Here is a 23075-nt window from a genome sequence, read left to right as displayed (position 1 = left end):
GAGAGTGGGCAGACGCCCAGGAAATGCCAGCTGTGGGTGCAAAGAAGCTGCTACTAGGCAGTAGAAGCTGAGGATTCTGCAGGAACGACAAGGGCTAGAAACTTCCCCTTTGGAGGATGGATGTCCCACGCCGTGGAGAGTCGTGCAGAAGTGTTTTCCTGAAGAAAGACAGCAAACATGCCTTGCTAGCTGCAAGTCGTGCGGTTAGGGTTTTTTGGATGCTGCTGTGGCCCAGGAGGGACCAGGATGTCGCCAATTGCGTCAGGGGACAGAGGGGGCACCCAGCAAGACAAGGAGCCCTCTCAGAAGCAGGCAGCACCCACAGAAGTGCCGGAACAGGCACTACGAAGTGGAGTGAAACGGTGCTCACCCGAAGTTGCACAAAGGACAACTCAGGAGGTCGTGCAATGCAGGTTAGAGTGCCGTGGACCCAGGCTTGGCTGTGCACAAAGGATTCCCTCGGAAAGTGCACAGGAGCCGGAGTGGCTGCAAAAGACGCGGTTCCCAGCAATGCAGTCTGGCGTGGGGAGGCAAGGACTTACCTCCATCAAACTTGGACTGAAGAGTCACTGGTCTGTGGGAGTCACTTGGACAGAGTTGCTGGATTCAAGGGACCTCGCTCGTCGTGCTGAGAGGAGACCCAGAGGACCGGTGATGCAGTTCTTTGGTGCCTGCGGTTGCAGGGGGACGATTCCGTCGACCCACTGGAGATTTCTTCGGAGCTTCTAATGCAGAGAGGAGGCAGACTACCCCCACAGCATGCACCACCAGGAAAGCAGTCGAGAAGGCGGCAGGATCAGCGTTACAGAGTTGCGGTAGTCGTCTTCGCTACTTTGTTACAGTTTTGCAGGCTTCCAGCGCGGTCAGCAGTCGATTCCTTGGCAGAAGGTGAAGAGAGAGATGCAGAGGAACTCTGATGAGCTCTTGCATTCGTTATCTAAGGAAATCCCCAAAGCAGAGACCCTAAATAGCCAGAAAAGAGGGTTTGGCTACTTAGGAGAGAAGATAGGCTAGCAACACCTGAAGGAGCCTATCAGAAGGAGTCTCTGACGTCACCTGCTGGCCCTGGCCACTCAGAGCAGTCCAGTGTGCCAGCAGCACCTCTGTTTCCAAGATGGCAGAGGTCTGGAGCACACTGGAGGAGCTCTGGGCACCTCCCAGGGGAGGTGCAGGTCAGGGGAGTGGTCACTCCCCTTTCCTTTGTCCAGTTTCGCGCCAGAGCAGGGCTGAGGGGTCCCTGAACCGGTGTAGACTGGCTTATGCAGAAATGGGCACCATGTGTGCCCATGAAAGCATTTCCAGAGGCTGGGGGAGGCTACTCCTCCCCTGCCTTAACACCATTTTCCAAAGGGAGAGGGTGTAACACCCTCTCTCTGAGGAAATCCTTTGTTCTGCCTTCCTGGGCCAAGCCTGGCTGGACCCCAGGAGGGCAGAAACCTGTCTGAGGGGTTGGCAGCAGCTGCAGTGAAACCCCTGAAAAGGCAGTTTGGCAGTACCCGGGTCTGTGCTAGAGACCCGTGGGATCATGGGATTGTACCAACAATGCCAGGATGGCATAGAGGGGGCAATTCCATGATCTTAGACATGTTACATGGCCATATTCAGAGTTACCATTGTGAAGCTACACATAGGTAGTGACCTATATGTAGTGCACGTGTGTAATGGTGTCTCCGCACTCACAAAGTCCGGGGGATTGGCCCTGAACAATGTGGGGGCACCTTGGCTAGTGCCAGGGTGCCCACACACTAAGTAACTTAGCACCCAACCTTTACCAGGTAAAGGTTAGATATATAGGTGACTTATAAGTTACTTAAGTGCAGTGTAAAATGGCTGTAAAATAACGTGGATGTTATTTCACTCAGGCTGCAGTGGCAGGCCTGTGTAAGAATTGTCAGAGCTCCCTATGGGTGGCAAAAGAAATGCTGCAGCCCATAGGGATCTCCTGGAACCCCAATACCCTGGGTACCTCAGTACCATATACTAGGGAATTATAAGGGTGTTCCAGTATGCCAATGTAAATTGGTAAAATTGGTCACTAGCCTGTTAGTGACAATTTGAAAGAAATGAGAGAGCATAACCACTGAGGTTCTGATTAGCAGAGCCTCAGTGAGACAGTTAGGCATCACACAGGGAACACATACCTATAGGTCACAAACTTATGAGCACTGGGGTCCTGACTAGCAGGGTCCCAGTGACACATAACAAACATACTGAAAACATAGGGTTTTCACTATTAGCACTGGGCCCTGGCTAGCAGGATCCCAGTGAGACAGTGAAAACACCCTGACATACACTCACAAACAGGCCAAAAGTGGGGGTAACAAGGCTAGAAAGAGGCTACTTTCTCACATTGACATCACTAAATTTAATGAAAAATTGACAAATCAAGTATTGTTACCTGCTAATGTGATAACCACTGCATTTGAAGGAAGCAGAATTCCATTGCAAGTATATTTTTGAACCAACATTGGTTTCTCTAATAAAACAATCAAAGGGAAGGTTTATGAAACAACGAGAGGTATAAATGTACTTGGTTGGTGGCACCAGGCTGATTTTGGAATTGTCATAAGACCTGGTAAGGATCCACCTGTCTCGATAGAAAATTCTCTTGACATTGGGAGAGTGGTGTTTAATGAAAATGTCCAGTGGATTTCTGAGTTTACTAATGTATTTAGTGATGAGGTGGGTGAAATAAAACATTTCAAACATGTCATTAAGGTTAAAGATGGGAGCATTCCTATTAAGCACAAACTTCACAATGTTCCGCTCAATGTAAGGGATGATGTGACAAAGATTTTGTTAAAAATGCATTATGATGGCATAATTGAACCAGTCGATGCCACTTTGTGGTTGTCTCCGATAAGATCTTATGGAGAAAAGCTCTGGGGAGTTGCAATTTTGTATTGATTTGAGAAGTGTAAATAATGCAATATAGGTGGGAAATTTTCCACTTCTCCAAATAGAAGATTTGATTACAGTTGTGGGTCAAGCCAAAGGGTATACAAAACTGGATCTGAAAGCAGTATATCATCAGGTGGTGATGGATTCTGAGTCACGCCATTTAACTGCTTTTGTCATACCCAACGGTACCTTTAAGTTTTGTAGAATGTCATTTGGTCTGGCCTCTGCTGCGTCAGTTTTCCAAAAGGTCATGACTAAAATGCTAAAGGGAATAAAAAATGTGGCATCCCAAGATGATATTTTAGTATTCGCTAACACATTAGAGGAACATGATTATACATTAAGATTGGTGCTGAATACTTTGTGTGAAAATGGAGTTACTTTAAGGAAAAACAAATGTGTTTTTGCAGTCAATGGAGTAGAATATCTTGGACATGTTCTCTCACCTGAGGGTGTCAAACCTAAACCAGGCTTGGTGGAGGCAATTGTTAAAGCTCGACATCCAAAAGATAAGGATCAACTCAGATCTTTCTTGGGGATGTGCGAGTTTTATTCCTAATTTGTACACAATTATTCAGATTTAACTGAAAGCTTGAAGATACTACTTAAGAAAAAAACAGACTTTATTTGGACATCTCTATGTCAACAACATTTTGATCTCATCAAAACACATATGGTATCTGCTCCTGCGTTACAATCGTATGTGGCAGGACGCAAAACATTTGTAACTGTGGATGCTAGTGCTTACGGGATTGGAGCTGTACTTTCACAAAAAGATGGAATTAAAGAGAACATCATCGGATTTGCCTGTCATAGACAATCTGAGGTGGAAACACAGTATTGAGTGATTGAAAAAGAAATGCTGGCCTGCACGTGGGGAATTGAGAAATTTAATATCTGTGGGGAAGATCATTTTGTCTTCAAACAGATCATCGACCTTTAGTGGAAATCCTCCTCAAAGGAACAAAGATAAAGAAATCTACTACAAGGCTGGCTAGATTGTCTGTAAAGCTACTGGAATTCAACTTTGAAGTAATGTATATACATAGGGCAAGAACTGTAAAGCAGATTGTTTATCAAGGTTACCTATCATCAGTCAAGAGAATTCAAGGGAAGAGGAAGAAATTGAAGAATGTATGATTGGGGTGGTTGAAGATCAAGTGGTATGCGAAAGTGTACATTAGTGGTGTTGCAATGAGCAAGGATGTTGATTTACAGGAAGTAGTAAAATTTGTGTTGCAGGGTTGGCCAAAGGAAATAAATCTTTACAACCCTATTGGAAGACTGCTGATGAACTATCCATTGAAAGTGCTGTGTTGGTCAGAGGAGAGAAATTGATTCCACCTCTATGTTACATACAAAAAGATTATGAAAACTGCACATGCTGGTCACTTGGGCATGACAGCTACTAAAAGAAGAGTAAGAATGAAATATTGGTGGCCATCCAGGGACAGAGAAATTGATGAATTGGTACGGAAGTGTGAACAATGCTGCATGAATGACAAACATTTAGTTACTTCTGTTCCGGAACCCAGAAATGCTTTAAATCCATATAATGAGTGGCAAAAAGTGTCTTGATTTTTTGGGTCCATTTCATGTTTTACCAATGCAAATGAGATATTATATTGTTATGATAGATCAGTTGTCCAGATGGGTGGAAGTGAAAGGAGTGGCTAAGCCCAATACTGCAAGTGATCTGAAATTTTTCAAGGAAGTATTTTAAAGAGAGGGCATTCCAGCTGCAATTCTATCTGACAGTGGTGTTCAGGTTTGTTTCAGCACCCATGCAAGACTTTTTTAAAGAAATATGGAATTAGATATATACGTACTCCTCTTTATTGTCCATAGTTCAATGGAAAAGTGGACGTTTCAATAAGGTATTGGTAGAATGCGTACAGAGTGCACTCAAATCTAAGATGGATTGTGTTGACGCAGTCAGAGACACCATTTGGGCATATTGCATCACTCCACGCTCAGTTATAGGACAAATACCTTTTGAATTAATGAAAGGGAGAAATGTGAGATCTTATATGTGTCCTGATTGGGTGTGTGGGGTGATTGGTGTGAATGTGGATGTACAGAGGTTGTCTGAAAATGCAAGATTGGCAGGTGACCAGGTCAGTAGGCTTAAAGTTGAGGAAGCCTTGGAAGAAAAGAGAAAACGCAAGAATGATGTAGGGGTGCAAGTTGGTAACTGGGTTCGCATTCAGGATCTCTTGCTGTTGAGGAAAGGTTTATCTAAATTCAGAGATCCTATTCAAGTGAAAAGACTGTGTGGAAATTCAGTTCTGATTTCTAATGGTCAATGGTGGAATATATCGAGAGTGGCTAAAGTAATTGGTGATTTTAAGAAAATGGTTGATTGGAATTCTTGACAAAAAGAGCATGGTTATTCCAATAGTGAGTTCACTCAAAACAGAATTCTGTTGAAAATCCAAGAGGAAGCGTCTGTGTTAGAAGGTTGCCCTGGCTTTAGACCTGTGTGGGCATGGGTGTTCCATATATCAAATTTGCTTTCAGAAATGACTGAGGCAGGGATGGCATGCTGGGCAGTGCAACACCTTCAGATGTTGGCAGTAGCCTGTGAGTTAGCACTCAGTGTGTAGAAGCTGATTCATGACATTAGACTTTCTGTTCCACCAAATACAAGACATTATAATCTATAAGACTTCAGCCTGGCATTGAATTTGCGTTTGTCGTGGCTGCAGAACAAATATCTCTGTCGGAGCAAACTTTCAGCTAAGGTGTTCATGATCTTGTGCTTGGTATACTGCCACAGAGTCTCAGGTGTGCAAGCACAGGGTATTTCAGGCAGGGTGTTTACCCCGAAAGAAGTAACATTCATTGCTGAGAGAAAAATGAAATCCAATACTCGCTCCATCTTATAACCAGGTTTACTATATGTACCTAAATTGTGTGTGTTTAGAAGTGAATCAACTACTTATTTCAATAAACATAATATCATGGACACTATCTGTAGTAGGGAACTAGAGGCTGTGGGGCCTCAAGGGTGAGATGGCCTAGAACCACAAGCATTAAGCACATCAAAGCCACAGAGTAACTATATATACCAACACTACACCTTACATCAGCCTATTTTGGGGCATGCACAGCAATGTGACAGGTTGTCCTCACACACCACCAGGTGCCATGCTTCATCATAAGAAATCCCCACGCTCTTCAAACACCCAGTTTGATGAAGAGTGGGCCTACACCTGAGCTTAAGGAGGCACTTCTAAGTATGGACCAATGGCATAATATAATTAGAAACTAATGTAATATGTCAAACTAATCTTTATCTGAAATGGAATATCACTTGGTTTTAAAAAACAATGTGGAGATAAGGGGAAATAGTATCCCATCACCACTCAAACTGTCAACATGTTTCTGCCTGTTGGCTCATGCGAGTCCGTGGCACTCTTCAGGACGGAAACACAGGATCTCTGTGTAGCACACACCCTAGTTTGTGCCACTTCCAATACAAGGCTGACCTTTGTCGACCCTCTCAGTCCTAACATCCCTTGGTATCTGTAAAAACAATAATGATACAATTATCCTTTATGATTGAACATAGGCTGACCCGCAAGGGTAGGCAGATGATAAACATGCAGCACTCGCATGCAATGTGGCAGCGGCACTGCACTTGTACATTAAATATAGACCATAAGTGTACTGTGAGACCAGCTCATACCATCTTACGCCCACTAGGGGTCATCTGCACCCCATGGAGGACGAGTTCAGGAACCCCCGTAGTCACACACCAGACATACGGAAAAGATCAATGAAATGTACAGCAGACCCCATTTTCAGGCACTTTCCTCACATCATCAAGTGGGTAATACACAATGAGGATCCTACCCCCCACCGTTACCCTCTTACTTTGTCAAGGTGCATTCCTCTCCGTGAATCTATTGTGTTGGCTCCTTCCTCTGATGAACAAGGGAGTCTTGATGCAGCTGGGTTTATTATATCTGAATGTGCTCATCCTATTGGCCGGCTATTCTCCCTTTCCAATCATTGTAACTCGGCACAGCTGCGTGCATACTGTTCATGAGACGGTCAGCACTAAGGCCAATCTCAGCCCCTGTGCAGTCAACATGGCTTGCTCTATTTTAAAAAGTCACGCCTCTGAGGCAAGACTTCCTGGTAGGGCACACCGGTATATAAACTGAGCAGCCCAGACCAGGGATTATGGGAAATGGGGTCAGCACTAAGGTCGAACACAGACTTGTATTATAAACACGGCGTGCACTATTCTAACACATCACGTCTCCCCGCCCGAAGTAGCACTTTCTGGTGGGGCACGTCAGTGTGTAGGCTGAGTTCACATCAGGAATCATGGGAAATAGAGTTCCCCTGATTTGTGTGTCTACTTTATAGATGATAGCTTGTTCGTAGCCCCAATTGCTTGCAAAATGTTTGAAGTTCCACTCGCCTTCATGAAATACATATGTATATCTACAATTGAAGCCATGGTGTGTCATCATTGAGGGCCCTTATCCAAGTGTTAAGGCGGTACACCCACCTCTGTTCACGTGTAAGCAGGTTTCTGGATATGTCACAGACGTTCATAACCACTTTCTCAAGAACCGCCCAGGCAATGTCTTTATCATTGTGATTTGCTTCCAGATAATGCCTTGTCATCTTAGTGTTGTTTTTCTTGCAACGTATTGTGTTCTGCTACAAATCTCAAGGGGAGGGGCAGGAGGGGGGAGGGGGGGTAGTGTGACATGATAAGGACATAAAATATTATAATTGTTTTTAAAACGTACTGTTGCGACGCAGCCGCAGCCGCCGCTGCTTCGCTCCTCTGCTCTCCTGGTGTCCCAGCAGTCCCTGACACACCAGCACAGACTCCCAATGCAATTCTGGTGCTGCTCTCATGCTATGACTAGCATGAGAGCAACATCAGGATTGGTCTGAGCGGCTTGGTCTGCCTCTTAGACCGTGCACTGGGGTCTGTACAGTTTCTCCAACCCAGCTGTGCATGTCAGTTTGGTCGGCCGTCTTAGGCTGGCCAAACTGACATGCTCACTTAGTGCACTACACTCCTCCTTTTCCCTCACATGGCCCAGTCCAGCCACTCCCTGCACATGCTGGCTGAGCCAGCATCTGAAAAATAAAACAATATCAAAATATTGTTTTATGTTTTTCAGCTGCTGGCTCAGCCAGTGAGGCAACGCTCCTTCGCAATTGCGAAGGAGCCGCCCCTGCTGGATGGGATCTGATTTCCAACTTTTACTCAAAGCCAGATTACTCAGATTTATCCTGGACACAAATCTCACCTTCAAAAACACATTGTCAGTACCAACAATACAGCACTCTCTCTAGTTAAGAAAGTGAAACATTTCCTCCCAGACAGTGATGTACAAACTTATGTATAAGCCCTCATATTCTTGCATCAGGTCAGTGATAATTCCCTGATACATGGCCTACCTGACTACACAGTGAACCTCCGTAAGGGCATAATGTTCCTCATTAGGGGCCTAAATAAATACCCTCACTATGATGAAGTTCCACTGTATCCCACTGCTGGCCCTCCCTATCAAAAATACCTGCTGCATCATCCAAATGTCCTCCTCACAAGGTGCTCAACAACCTTTATAATCCCTCATACTAGTGCTTTGAAAGCTGAGCAATGGTGGCCTTGGCATGCCGTGGTCTTCAATCTGCTCACACCTGTCTGGTTTGATTTGGTTCTCTATAAATGCTGTAATTAGTTTGCTCAAGAGGCAGTGTTTGCAGCCTATGGGCTGGGTACCCTGGGACCTCCAGCTCAACAGCAGGGATGATTCAAGTATTCAAATCTATGAAAGGTCCAGTACTGGAAAAATACCTCATACCTACAATAAGAAGACTGATGCGAGGATTATCCAGACAGGCAATTTATTATGTTGCCTTTTCCCCACTTGTGGGAGTAATTTTTTGTAGGGTATCTTTCAATGGACTGGGTAGAGGACACCACACTGATAATGATTTGTTAAATTTCCCATGATGTATAAAGCAAGTAACTACTGACCTGCATTTTAGTTACTAAATTGATTTGAAATTGATAGTTGGTTTGTTTTGACGAGTGGTGGATCCTATTTGGTACAAAGAAAGAAAAGGTACTTCTTCTGAATAATTATATTGACTATCTCTGGCTTGTAACTGGACATGACGTGTTTTTCTGGGCTCGTGGGAGCTGTAGTCCTGGAAGCTACTGTTATTCTTATAATTGGTCTTTACTTGGCTGCTTGGAAAATAAACAGAGAGAAATGCATACTCCTCACCTCCCTGTCCTTAACAGAATTTCAAGCTTACTTCATTGTAGCTAGTAGATTTTATATTTTGCTTCCAACACAACTTAACAGAAACACATAAAACAAGCATTAGCATTGTAAATATTTTGGCTTTGCATCATGAAAATAGTTTGAGCAATGCACAGAAGAGGTACCACATGCACAGAAGGAGCAGATGTTTAATTACCAAAGACAGGGAATATTGCAATTCTGCTGCACATGATGTACCTGTTGCTTGTGAATGTCTATAAGCGTACAATGTCCTTCCGCAGCATACACTGCTGCTACCTCTCCTTTAGGGTAAAGAAGCTTACACTGGTGCCCACGTTGTAACCATGTTTATGTCAGTGATGCTTGTTGAATACCTTCTTGCTATGCCAAAGCCAAAACACGTGGCAATATCAAGGGGCAATGTAGGGTCCAATTGGGAATCGCATGGTGCTAAATTGAAGTTATAGTGCACACGATGGAGACTGCAGGTTGTAAAGGGGAGGCATTGTGTGCAAAAGAGGGGCAAGGGTGAGTGGTGGAAGGTGTTACGAATGGTGGGTTTGCCAGATGCAATGGAGAAGCACCAGACTTCAATGCAAGAAAGCATAAGGTGAAGAGGGGGGCAAAAAGAATTTCTAAGCGCAGAGAGCGGAGTGGTAAGCAAGGGGATCGAAAGACTTATGGGGGCACACATTTACCTTGCGCACACAGAAAAGGTACTGAGCACAGGAAGCAGCAACGTATGTTTCTGTCACTCATAAATAAACAGCGAACGTGTCAGAAGATTGAAGAGATCTAGCACAGGCATCTGTAGTACAAGCTTCCTCCATACTCAGAAGGAATAGTTACCATATGGGCAGCAGGAAAGCATGGCTTCCCACACACCAAGTAATAAGAGTGAGCAGAGTGCATGCTGAACCTCAACTTCGAATGCAATTACACAAACAACAAACTTGTTGACTGATGTGACGTAGAAAAGAAGGCGGTTTCAAAAGCAACCCTCAAAATGTGAAACGATGAGTGGAAAATTGATTAAAAAAAATATTGCTATGCCATCTTACAGTCTTCCTGTCATAATATAGAAACAACACTCTTATAAGAAATTTGTCACGGGGATCCTCAACCACACAGTGTGCGGCAAGTTTATTTTCCGGACCTCATGTGCAGGTTTATTTTTTGTATCAGAAAAATGTGCCTCAGAAGTAATGTCTGTATAAACAAATTCATTGACTTAATTAAAGCTAAAGGCAGGGGTGCCCAAAGGAAGTCCTGGACAGCAGGATCCTTGTATAAATTAACGATCAGGGTGGCCCTTATTCCGAGTGGCAAGTTGATTCGGATTTGTTACTGCAGTGACCGGGCCCACAGACTGTGCTTTTTCATTTCAGGTTTTTGCTTTCACAGTCGAAAATGTGCATGTTAAACTTCTGGCGGAAACATGAGGGAATAGGGAGGAAACATCAATTCCCACTTTGTTTGCTAAATATGTGTAATGCCCTTTATAACCCCACGCCCAGATTTAGCGGCCCGATTATTCTGAAGTCAGGGCAATAAGGGAAATATTTTAAAGGGGGTCCAACTATGCAAACGCTTTGTATTTAGGTGAATTCTACGTGGATTGTTCTATTGAGTACAAACTGATAACCAGGAATAGCTCCAGCCTTCTTCGGTCTGTGTTGGACACCCCGGTACAGAGTGTATTTATTACCTTGAATGACAAACTTCTACATGTACAAGAGAAGCCTCAATGCCAGCTACAAATTATTATTTCCTTTCTAATAATAAACGTATGGCGCTACATTTGTGGCTACCACAAATATTCCCGAATTTTGTAGGAAAAATAATACATTAGGGAGTGGAAGAGAGGAAGACAGAGGCGACACGACCTCATTTCATCTACTCTAGCACCTGGAGTGTCCTACATTGCTCCTGCTAATTAATTGCACTCAAGTAATTCGTCTTTTTATAAAACCCAGAGCAGGTAGCTTTGCGGCTTGATTTACACGGAGTAGTTTTATTTGCGTGTTTTATCTTGTTCTTTCTTTTTAACACATTCAGGTGCCCTATTTACATAACCAACCTTTAAAATTCATAGATGCCCATCACCCCTGCGACTTTATAAACAATCTTTGATCTTATGTCTTGATCAACAATCTTGATCTCCGACTGAAAGCACCAGTACCAAACTATTTATCACAAAATACATTTATTAGGGGGGTGTAGCACCCCAAACACACCCACTGCAGCTACGCCACTGATTTTAAGGCTACGTTCATAATCCACGCAATCAGATCAAGCCAACAATGTAAGGCCTCGGCGCTCAACATTTGAAAGAAAATTTGATGGCTGAAACAGGTGGTTCTTCCAGACGTCTTGTAAAGAACTTAAAGAACGTCGAGGGAATCATTTCAAGAAACGAAATAACCCGTATTGGGCTAAACATCTAGCATGAACACCATGCTTTGTACAATACTATTTAAGAATAGCATTGCCAATCAACCACCCAAGTATTAGGAACACAGCTTTCAGGGATGTATATTTAGAAAGCAACACGCCCATGCAATGGCGACAAAAACAATGATATTCCCGTTACCAACACTTCGAGTAAGTGTTTAGAAGGAAAAGAGTTGTAGCCACTGCATTTTGGAAATTCGAATGTGCAGACACTCATATGCTTCCGTATACTTGTCATGACAGCAGTAGACTAAACAGCACAGCAGCCAGTGCTCGCTGGAGTACATTTACCACCTCTCAGTTTTGAATGGCATCTGGGGTTATACCCCTCATTTAGTGGATGAACCAACCAACTATTAAGTGAGAAATGATGGAGCACCACTCACGGAGACTGTGCATTTCACCTCACACTAAGTAAAACTGTTCCTGCTAACAAAGATATAACGTCCAACAAAAACAAAAATACTTACATACTTCTTTTCCAGAGCGTCAAAAGACCCTTGAATCCTGCAAAACAGCAGTTTACGAGAAAGGTATGTTAGACTTTCTTGTGATTTGTAATAGAAACAGACTTGATGCTAACATGTGAGTTCGAGTTGCCTTACAGGTGCAGAATTTGAAAAAAAAAAAAAAGGTATCTATACTTTAAAACGGTAAGGAAAACAGTACTATACGACTTCCTTTCAATTTAGGATTTTTTACTCTTTCTGTTTAAAAAAATATTTATCTTGTCAACTAAAGATGCCAAATAACAGTTTCATTTAAACGATGGAGAATAGTTTTCCTGTTCCGGAGACCCTGCTTTAGCCTTTTATAAGGGAGGATGAAGTTTAACAGGAATGTTAAAATGGTTCCATTTACCTCCTTGATGACGCTGGGCATGGAAGGGAAGATTTCAAGCAAATCTAATAATCAGTGAAGCTAGGAGTGGACTACCAACATTACATGGAATATGGGCAGGAAGGCATTCTCATTTGCATCAATAACAATTAACAAATAACTTCTCCTATAGACTGGAAATTGCATGCAACTAATCAGTATATCAAATCTACTATAGTTGCATAGTAAGTGCAACATTTACAACTAACATTGCAAACTAACTCTGGGATCATTGAGTGGAGTGCTACCCACCCGCAAAGCAAATCAGCGCCTCATCAGGAGTAGCCAGCGCTATATAAATCTACAATACAATACACTTTTGTGCATGAATCTCAAATCACACATTAATCTGCACACTCACATTACATCGAATCTGAGCAATAGGGCTCATTTGATCCATGACCATGATACCTATCTCATCCAGGAAGTGCTTCCCCTTAAATCCTGGAGCAGGCACTGAGAGTTTAAGGATAAATTACTTACCTTTGGTGATGCTCTTTCTGACGTTATGTCCAAACTGGAATGGCATGGGCAGCAAAAAAACGATGGATTTAGGCCCAGATCACTGTACTGGGGGTGAATGTTTGACAATGTTCAGCATTCCGTCCATCACTTGTTGTTTTTGCTTTGTCGCCCTAAGTGGGAAGGGTATGCCCAGACGTGGGTCCCGTGCTTCCCATGCCACTGGATTCAAGCTAGCCTGGCTGATGAGGGGTGAAACCCCGAAACCGGTCCCAGGATGCTTGTTTCCAGTCCAGGGAAGATCTGGCCTAGCAGTTCGGGCTGGACTGTTCCCATGGGGAACAGGGTCAAGACTGATTTGCATATGGCTGGGTCCAAACTGGAATGGCATGGGCAGCAAAAAAACGATGGATTTAGGCCCAGATCACTGTACTGGGGGTGAATGTTTGACAATGTTCAGCATTCCGTCCATCACTTGTTGTTTTTGTTATGTAATCTTGTTGCAGGGTCCTTTGCTTAAACCTACTTCCATTGCTTCAAATAAGTACAAAAAAAATTATAAAAAACAGCTCACCTAACCTACGTGGTGGTGGTGCTATCTGTGGATCGGAAGATGTTAATTCATGGATATTGTGAATCTATTTGATACTGAGATATCAGTTTAATCTAAATTCCTAGAAGACAGTATAAAAAAGACAGAGCAAAACCCACAAAAGATGCGCATAAAAACAGAAAGATTTTCTGAATGTGACAACGCCTTGGACCCTAAGTTGCACTTTTCGGATAAAAAGAACAGATAGCTGGGGGAAACTAAAATGTTTAGCTCTTGTGGTATTTATTTTTCTTGAGAATCTTGTATCCTCTTTAAAACTTTGAATATCAAAATCTTAAATTAATGTGTATGGATCTGTTTGCGACTAATGTGTCACTTTATTAGATAATACGGCTTTATCTTTACACAAATCACTTGCTTTAATTCTGCATAAGACTTTTGTTTAATATTCTGAACACTAAAAGAGATATCAAAAATATATTTCCATCACCAAAATACATTATTTACAGTTTTTTCATTGAGATTAACATTTGGTTGCTAATTTGATTACAGATGTATTATATGAACCACTCTAGTTTTTTATATTGTTTCAAAACGAATATTAAAATCAAGATTAGTAATAGATAATGAAAGTTAACTTTTCAATAATAATATAGGAGTATAATTAATAAATAGAAGTTAGTATTTACAGTCACGTGTACGTTGACTAAATATTGTTAGGATACACTGATTGAGAAGAATAGACACAACAGCTAAGAGAAGACCTGACTAAAGTAGAGAAGACCAATAAGCAATTACAGCACCTCTGAAGGAAGATGGTGACTATGACCGGTCAAATCAGAGCAGAGAATATAGCGCAAATTACCTGGCAAAATTGGGTAACTGTATTTTCAGGGAGTGGGTGCAAGTAAAGGGGGTCTAGATAGCCTTCCCAGTACTTAACAACTACAATGCTTTGCAACTGAGGTAAGGGCTAAGGAAAGATTAGTATGTAGTGGAGAAGTAGCGAAAGTGGAGCAATTTAGAGATCCTTGGTAAAGATAGAGAGTGAGATGGCAATATCTAAATATCGCAGCCCTCCAGCATCTTTCTTGATCGGAACAGAAACAACTGAAAACAATTCTGAGCACAAATCTACCAGACCTTGAGCCCCAATTACTTTTCAGCCAGGATTTATGGGGTGTTTAGACCACAATTCCTAGCAATCTTCGTGAAGGTACTTAATAAAGTGGCTCACAGAGCAGCAGTGACTTTGACCACAACGGAAGCCACTTAATCCTTAAATGAAATAAGTTGCTAAGTGTGGCCTTCACAGTGCTGACCTCGATTCTAGACTCAATAGAGCATGTACTATTGCTGAGCGTTATTGGAGAAAGGTGGTGCAAATGGTAAAGGTTGCTGTGGGCAAGTTGATGAAATGTACCCTCCAGCAGTTCATCCTGGGTCTTCACAGGAGACCAAAGAAGGGGAATTTTGTGTTTATATGTTGCTTCTAGGGCTCTGCTTCCAAAGAGGCATTTCAGTATCAACTGAATGCAGGCCACCAGCTCCTCCATGGCACCATGGAGATGTGATTTAAGTGAGTAGCTGTTGACAAAGGAGTTTGTAGGCAAAGTGGTTGAACTGGTGACGAATGAATGATCTTGATGTATAGAGGTAATTGTCCTGAAGACGTAAGATGAGAGCATGAGGAATTAGGATATTAACTGGGAGAGATGTAATATAGTGGAAGCCTGTAGAGCATTTTAGTTCAAACCTCCAGTTGTGGTACCCTCTCAACAGAAACCATAATCACCCGTGAAGAAAATGACATTGTGATTAGTAGTGAAAAGCATGGAAATGAGAACTGATGAAACACTACAACCATCACAACCAAGTTACAGGAACATGCTGATTCAATCCCAGCTGTACCAAACACATCAATGAATGCTCAATCCATGTAAAAACTGCATACCAAACACACATCGTTATAAATGTATCAAATTGACAGTGAAAGAAAATCCTGTTATAAAGAAATGACAGCACTAGGTTACTAGTAACCTTTCTTGCAGTATGAACCCACATCACCAAGAATTCCGTTTCTCCTTTCCTTATAACGTAAAGAATCTCAACCTTCAGATTCTATAAATGGAACAAGTGTATCCAACCGATCACATAAACTGGAAAAAAAAAAACAAGAGATACCAGTCAAATTACGTATCCTGACTCTCAAATCACACTTGTCCCCAACCGGCAACTGAGTCATTCTAGGTGCTGTCCTAAATTAATTTGACCATACATAACTAAACTACTATCCAACACAAACATGTGTTCATGTCACCATATTCTTATTAATCAAACACTCTTGTCCTATATAATCCATACACATATACTCATTAACAACTGTACCTGGCGCATAACCCACAACTGAAACTAAATAAACTGTGCATCATAATATATCACTTCATTGTTAAAACCAAACTCTTCTACAAAAAGACACTCTCAGAGTTATCAAGAGATTAAAACATAACAAATCCATATTGGCATGCAGAATGGACAAACTAAGCGTGGCGCATAGGCACAGCATATTGAATAGAAACACTGTTAGATATCACTACCATTCAAAATTGTCCCACAAGTCAGGGATACACTTTACATGGCGCGTCCACATCTCAACTAATCATTAGTGGTAATAAAGTATTCTTGTCTGATGTGCGGTACGAAACCAAGCAACCAAACACAGAAGGTTAATTATCATACATGACAGATAATTATAATAAAGCATACCATGTGAAAGTCATTTATTAGGTAAGTGTTACACTATGGAGCACACAATCCTCGATATCCGGCTACAGTATAACAAACTTAATTTCCGTTTGTATTAGAAAAATGCTGTAATGCCACAGTCAAAAACGCCATACCGAGAGTAACATCTTATCAAAGGTATACATGGAATCTATCACTACTCATACAGATTTCAACCGATATAAAGCAGAACATACCACATACCTCTCGAACAATGAGGAGAGCACTCCCATAGCACCTGGCATCTAGCAGTTCTAGCGCGTGAAACTCGGTCGTCATCTTGCCCGGCTTAAAGTAAAGAATTCCATGGTCACAGATTACGGTAGTTCCAGTGATCCAGAACATGAAAAAGTTTACTCTTTTCTCATAAAACGGGCACCATTTTGAAACCCCATGAACTCCAAACACCGCGCCTCTGGATTCGGCGGTACGTCAGTATACATAACCACCATGTTAATAAAAGTTACAAATAATTTGACTACTACTCAGTAAGACACTAAAACTCCGCATAATTAATAAGACAGATCCAAACTGTCTGATGTGATCATTCTCATACTCGTAGCACCAACTGATTTCCTTAAATGAAATTATCCTCACTTAATGACACCCTAATGAACAGGGTGACTACCTGCGAGCAACGGTTGATCCCAGAATACGTCTGATATTAGCACAAGACTTTATTCTGCATAGCTATACCTCCTGTCGGACAAACGTAATAACCGAATAAATCCAATCACTCTACTTACTTATACACTGATCCACTGGGTTCAATTTGGCACAATATCCTGCTATATCAAAGCAACCTTACCAATTCCTCATCTTGTAATTCTATTGTTAGATCTCCATCATACCAATCAAATGCACACTCCTATATGGTACAACTCTAATTCTTTCAGGAGCATACAACATCATCAGTTCTATTAGCAATATACAACACACTCAAAATTAAGGTAGAAGTGAGCAAAGTAAGTCAAGTACTATACCTGCGTAAAACCAGTTCCCAGGTATGGTGACAGCTAACAGACACTGTAAATAGTAACCTGGCCATAACGCTGCACAATCTCAAATGTAGTACTGTATAAATCCTCAACAGATGTCCTTTACAGATCATAACACATGATATTCTTCGTATATACAAGTACTCCAGAAACCGCAGCAAATAAAAACATTGCATTTAGTCTATTCGCCCCAAAAAAATGTAATTCATGGTCTGTGCTGAGACCTACCTCAACTTCCCTTTAACCAATTGTGTATCATATCCTCTCCTGATGAATCTAGCTTTAATAAAAATCTTCATTTGAACTACAGTTTCTGTGTGCCCTAACCATCTCACCAAAAGGGATGGCTTTTATTTGGTGTTTATGGTGGGCACTATCCGCACGTAGTACTGCATTGCATGAAGTCTCTTTCCGATACATACAGCTACCAAGTCTGGTGCCATCAACAAATAACTCAACATCCAAACATTGAATCTTCTTAACATCATATTGAACCATAAAGGACATATTACATGCATTATTGTTCAGATAGGCCACAAACATCAATAACTCCTCATTAGTCCCTGTCCAAATCATCAACATGTCATCTATGAATCTTCTCCAGTAGTAAATATGCTGTATCCATTCCGCGTGATGGCCAGGTTACTATTTACAGTGTCAATTAGCTGTCCCCATACCTGGGAATTGGTTTTACGCATGTATAGTACTTGATTTATTTAAAAAAAAAATGAATAGATATGGACTTTGGATGTTACATCGGTTTCTACTGGCTACGCACTATATTGCCTTGAAAGAGATTTGTGAATGGACCAATCGGGAAATATTGGAATTAATGTTTTTCTTGACTCATATCGTAATCGGTAGAGGCAAGTTTACATGGTTTTCTTATACTCTTGCTTTTTTTAGCTTCACACATGGGGGTGTATTAGACTGGTGAAGTGGGTGCCATTTCTCATGGATACAGCACATGGATAATCTTTACTATTTTCGAATTACATGTAGTGTTTTTGTAATTAGTATTTGTTACCTTTGTTATGTTTTCATTTCCCACCACTTCTTTTTCAAATTTGGTTGTTTGTTATATTGGTGACACATATAAGTGAATAATGTTTCACGAGTATTATTGCGCGAGCACTATTATAGATTCTATTTATATTGGCTATTTGTTTGGATGAAATAGAGTTTAATTTTATTAATTGCAGCCCTGATGAAGTCAATGCGAGGATTGGTTGCGTGACGAAACAGGTGTTGGCTGGATTTGATGTGGTTGAAGAAGAAGCTGCAATAAGTACAAGAAAACTTTTAATCTATGGATCTGTGGATTTAAATTCTTTAATGTATACGAGTGCCTTGGACATTTGTTGCTTGTGTATTGATTATTGTTTCTGTTCTGGAGCTATGGTAAGAGCATCCTAAACAAGTCAAAAAGTTAATCGACCTATACGCGTCCCCTTGTAAGTTTATTTATTAAGGACCGACGCGCTAACAGTTATGTTAGCAGACTGATGGTTAGTCTCTTTGGGAGCCAGCCATAGGTGTCCAGAACGGAGTGACAGGTGTTAACAGTTGGGGTAAGAGATTGGACAGGTGCTCCTAGTTATGGTAATAGTTTAAAGATTGATCCGTTTGGGAGTTCACCATTATTGAGATTTGGATTTTGTTTTTTAAAGATTACATTTGTAGAGAAAATGATGTTCCCTTAAGCCCAGAAATGACTTTCCCAGATCCTGGATCCTGCTAATGGTGTTGGGTACGTTCCTGGCGTTCTAGTGATAGAGTGAGTGAATAGGTTGCGCTTGCACAGTTTATGCAAAATCGCAGGTGAATTGTGATGTATGTGAGGATTTAGGGAGTTTGCGTACTCCAAATAAAGTTTTAGTACGAGTGAGTGAACTTCACATGTGTGTGGCGCTTTGTGCTAAAAAATTGTCCATGTGGTTGTTGTTGACCCTACATGGTCTATGACTGTGGAGTATATTGAAAAGTGTATGAGACACTTAGTTATATGTTGTAATCTGTCTGGTTTAGTAGGTTGATCGGGCGTGGTCAACAAGTCAGTGTGTGAGTTAAAGTGGGCGAGAGAAAATTTTGACAGAGATTTGGCGAGTCCTATGTGCACCAGGACAGACCCATTGATCAGTTAAGAGTAAAATTTGTGGGTTGAATTTTGCTTGCGAATCTGGGAGACTGAAAAAAAGGAATAGCTACATGTGTGAAAGGGCCATCAGTGAAAATCGGTAAGATTTCTGAAGCGATTGTGTTACCTTTCCTGTAGTAAACCAGCAGATTTGTTTTTGTTTTTGGATTAGTGCTCGCAATATTTTGCCTTAGTTTTCTGTGAATTGAAGTTTAGGAGGACAAGCCGCAAGACTTTGTCAGCCGCAGTACGTGTGAGTGTGACGTCATTGGAGCAGCGCTGGGATAGGTTGGTTAGTGAGAAGGGTCACGCACGGATTGGCACCCGTCCGTGAGAGGCAATTGGTCGAGAACGTGGGTTAAAGGAATCTTGAGAGTAAAAGTCATTTCCTGATTTGATTTTGGATAAATAAAAGTAGAAAATATGACGTTTTTCAAGGCATTGAAGAGTGCTCTAAAGGGAGATACGTATATTAGAGTGAGTGTAGGGGAGCTACACCGTTGGAGGGTACAGCGGCTTACATTGTAATGGAGGAGCGAGGTGTCGCGTCGTGTGTTTGGCTAACGCAATGGTGTAAATTGACAGAGAAAAATGGGAGCTTAGCGTTTCCCAAGAATGGGACATTCAATTTGAGAATTTTGGAGCAGTTGCGGATGGCGCTAAATTAATCAAAGCCCCTTCCGAGACCAGCACAGTTTGAGGCATTAGCAGTTTGGGAACTGGTAGCTAGATAGCAACATCAGTTGAAATTCGAGAAAAGAATAAGAAGGGTAGAAAAGACTTTAGCAGAGGCGAGATGGGATTGGGAACAGAAGAAATGGAGTTCAGTGACTTTGCAGGATGTTAAGTTGTTTCCAGCTATTACACAGGAGGATGAGACGGAAGGAAAGAAGGCGACTAGACAGACTAATAAAAGTCCATCCAAGAGTAAGGAAGCTAAAAGATCTTCCATAGTAGAGGAGGACTCAGAGGCTGAGGATCTTGTTACGCAGATGTTGAGAGACCGACCACCACCATATGCGGTGCATGAGATTGGTCCGAGAACTAGTGCTGATCCAACAGCCCGGCACAGGCAATGGGGGTAGTGAGTTCGGTACAGGTTAATACTAGCCAGACAAAGGGTGCGGTGCAAAGTAGTCCTAATGTGCTGACTACTCCAGTAGTTCAGGCACAGATGCAGCCACAACTGATACAGAGAATTTATCCTGACGTGCCTATTTTAGAGACAACTTCCAACTTAGTGGTGCCAACGGAGCAAGTGGTTCCGAGACCTATGCTGGTTCAGACTGAGCCGACTCCGATATTGTTGCCCCAAGTGCAGCCGCAGGGGATGCCCAGATTTACACCAATGACAGGGACACAGTCAGACTTGACTCTGGTTGTGAATCAGAGTATGGGAGTTACTCTCCCACAGAGTATGGGTGCCAGAGCAGCCCCTGGTGCCATATCGCTGCTGATTACGTTTGGTCCAGCGGTACCATTATTTGCACAGAAAAAACAATTATCAGTGAACGGGGGCAAAGTCTCACACAGGGTTTAATGAAGAGGTGACCAGGTGAACAAGTTCAGGTAGTATCTTCCGTGGGTCAGATGTTTGATGGATCAAAATCATTATTAGACCTCAGTCCACTTGTTGCACTTCCAGATGCTATGAATGGACCAAATACAGGTCAGAGCCTGAAGTTATAGACACCGCAAACTCCGAGTGCAGTGGTACAGCAGGTGCTACCGGTTCATTCGAGTACCATTTCGTTACAGGGATTGACGGCTCAGCAGTTGACTGAATGGTTAGACAAGCTGAATACTCCACAGAATGCCTCTAAGGGTGAGGAGCAAAATTATTGTGTCAGGCTAAGTATGGAAGCGGGTGAATTAGTTGATTGAACAATGGGGGTGAATAGATTAGAGTCCTACACCGAAGCAGAATTGAGATACTTATGCTCAAGGATTACAAGAGAGGTGGGCAAAGTGCATTAGAGATTGGCAGATCTGGCAGAAAAACATTGCATAGAAATCGAGGAAACAAAGCATTTGAAGAGAAGTTACAGATTGGATTTGGAGGCAAAGGATTTTGAACACATGAGGTCAGCTGGAATGAAGGCACACCTTAAGGAATTATTGCAGAGTGCTCAGGTTTGGGGAGCCTTGGAGAAGTGGGAAGACAGATGGGTAAAGAAAAGAGATAAAAAGGAAAGAGATTCTTTGGAGGTGACCGAAAATATACAACAGGACAAGGATCCGGTGAACATTTTACCAATGAGGGAATTCCTAGGGGAAAACTTTGTTCACGCTCCTTGGAGTAGGAGTGATATTTTATAATCTACAAATGATTATCTAAAATTGAGGGAAAAGCCAGTAGAGTGGTATCAGCAGACAGACAGGTTTGTGAAGTTCGCAAAGTGTTTGTGGGACGTCTTGAATACCTTACCGGAGATAGTGGTGCCAGCTGATTTGTGGGTTGAATCTAAGAGAGCTGTAGATTGGCCAACAAGTGAACCGGAGAGAGATAAGAGTACAGGTCCACCATCTCTTGAGGAAATTAAATATTACAATAAGGTGATCGAGTTTCTGAAGACAAGGATTTTACCTACAAATATTGATTGGCAGAGGATTGATAGGACAGTGCAGGAAGTGAATGAGTCGAAACATGTGTACTATGAGAGATTGCTGAAGGCATTCAAGAAGTACAGTTGCAAAGAAGCAATTGAGACGAAAGACATGCTGCATTTTGTGTTCAGATTTGTGGAAGGATTGAGACCTGAGATAGGTCAGATGATTAAGAGTCATTTGATTTGCTGGCAAGCAAAGCCGATTGATGAGGTGTTGCAGTATGCAAAATACTGCAGTGATGAGTTTGAGTTGAAGCAGAAAAAGCTGGAGGCGATGGTGATGCAGATTAAGGCAGCTCAAACTGGAGTTCAAGGAAGTTTTGTGCAGCAGATACCACAGCAGCAAGGAAATGTCATGTTTCAGCCTCAGATGAGAGGTAGGGTCGTGGAGGCAATATGAATCGTGGTCCAGATTTGAATACTGTAGTGGTCCAGAATGATGTGCAGGGGATGAAGAACCTGTTGCTGTGTCACATGTGCGGAGCCGTGGGACACTGGAAGCGGGAGTGTCTGATGATGGTGCAAGAGGGTGTTGTTCAGCAATGTAATGACATCAATACGTTTCAAAATGTGAGAGGACCAAGACCAAGGGGTCGCAATCCAAATTTCCAGAATAATGTGAATCAGGTGTAACATTTCCAGCCATGCAACAGGTGCAAATGCCCCGTGCAAAAGTGTCACAATTGCAGCCGATGCAGCAGCAGGTTCCCATGGTACCTAGACAGCAAATGCAGATACCACAAGCCCCGATGGAGCAGCAACAGTTGATGCTTTCTCAACAGGCCACAGGTCAGAGACAAGACAGAAATATTAACACAGTGCATCAATTCCCATTACACAGTGAGAAATAAATAAATGGTGAATGGATGGGTGACAGTTCGGATGAGGAGCCATGTGTGCTTGCAACTTCTTTAGAAGTAGATCAGAGGGGACCCTATGTGAGGGGGAAGGTAATGGGTCATAGAGTCTCATTTCTGGTGAACACAGGAGCTAAACGCGCTATAGTAAGCAGCGCAGAGGATCCGA

At 42.2% G+C, this 23075-nt stretch overlaps 1 protein-coding gene across 1 annotated transcript in view; it reads right to left on the bottom strand.

The window, feature by feature from the left end:
* HORMAD2 (HORMA domain containing 2) overlaps positions 1-23075 on the bottom strand; it is a 670141-nt gene that overhangs the window by 328911 nt on the left and 318155 nt on the right. Inside the window, exon 3 of the mRNA XM_069212695.1 lies at positions 12098-12134. Within this exon, the coding sequence (XP_069068796.1) occupies positions 12098-12134 (37 nt within the window). The remainder of the gene's footprint in view (positions 1-12097; positions 12135-23075) is intronic.

The sequence above is a fragment of the Pleurodeles waltl genome, chromosome 11 (genome assembly GCF_031143425.1).
Source record: "Pleurodeles waltl isolate 20211129_DDA chromosome 11, aPleWal1.hap1.20221129, whole genome shotgun sequence".
In the NCBI taxonomy this organism is placed as follows: Eukaryota; Metazoa; Chordata; class Amphibia; order Caudata; family Salamandridae; genus Pleurodeles; species Pleurodeles waltl.
Note: the sequence above shows the minus strand (reverse complement) of the source record. Positions and strands in the feature narration are given on the sequence as shown.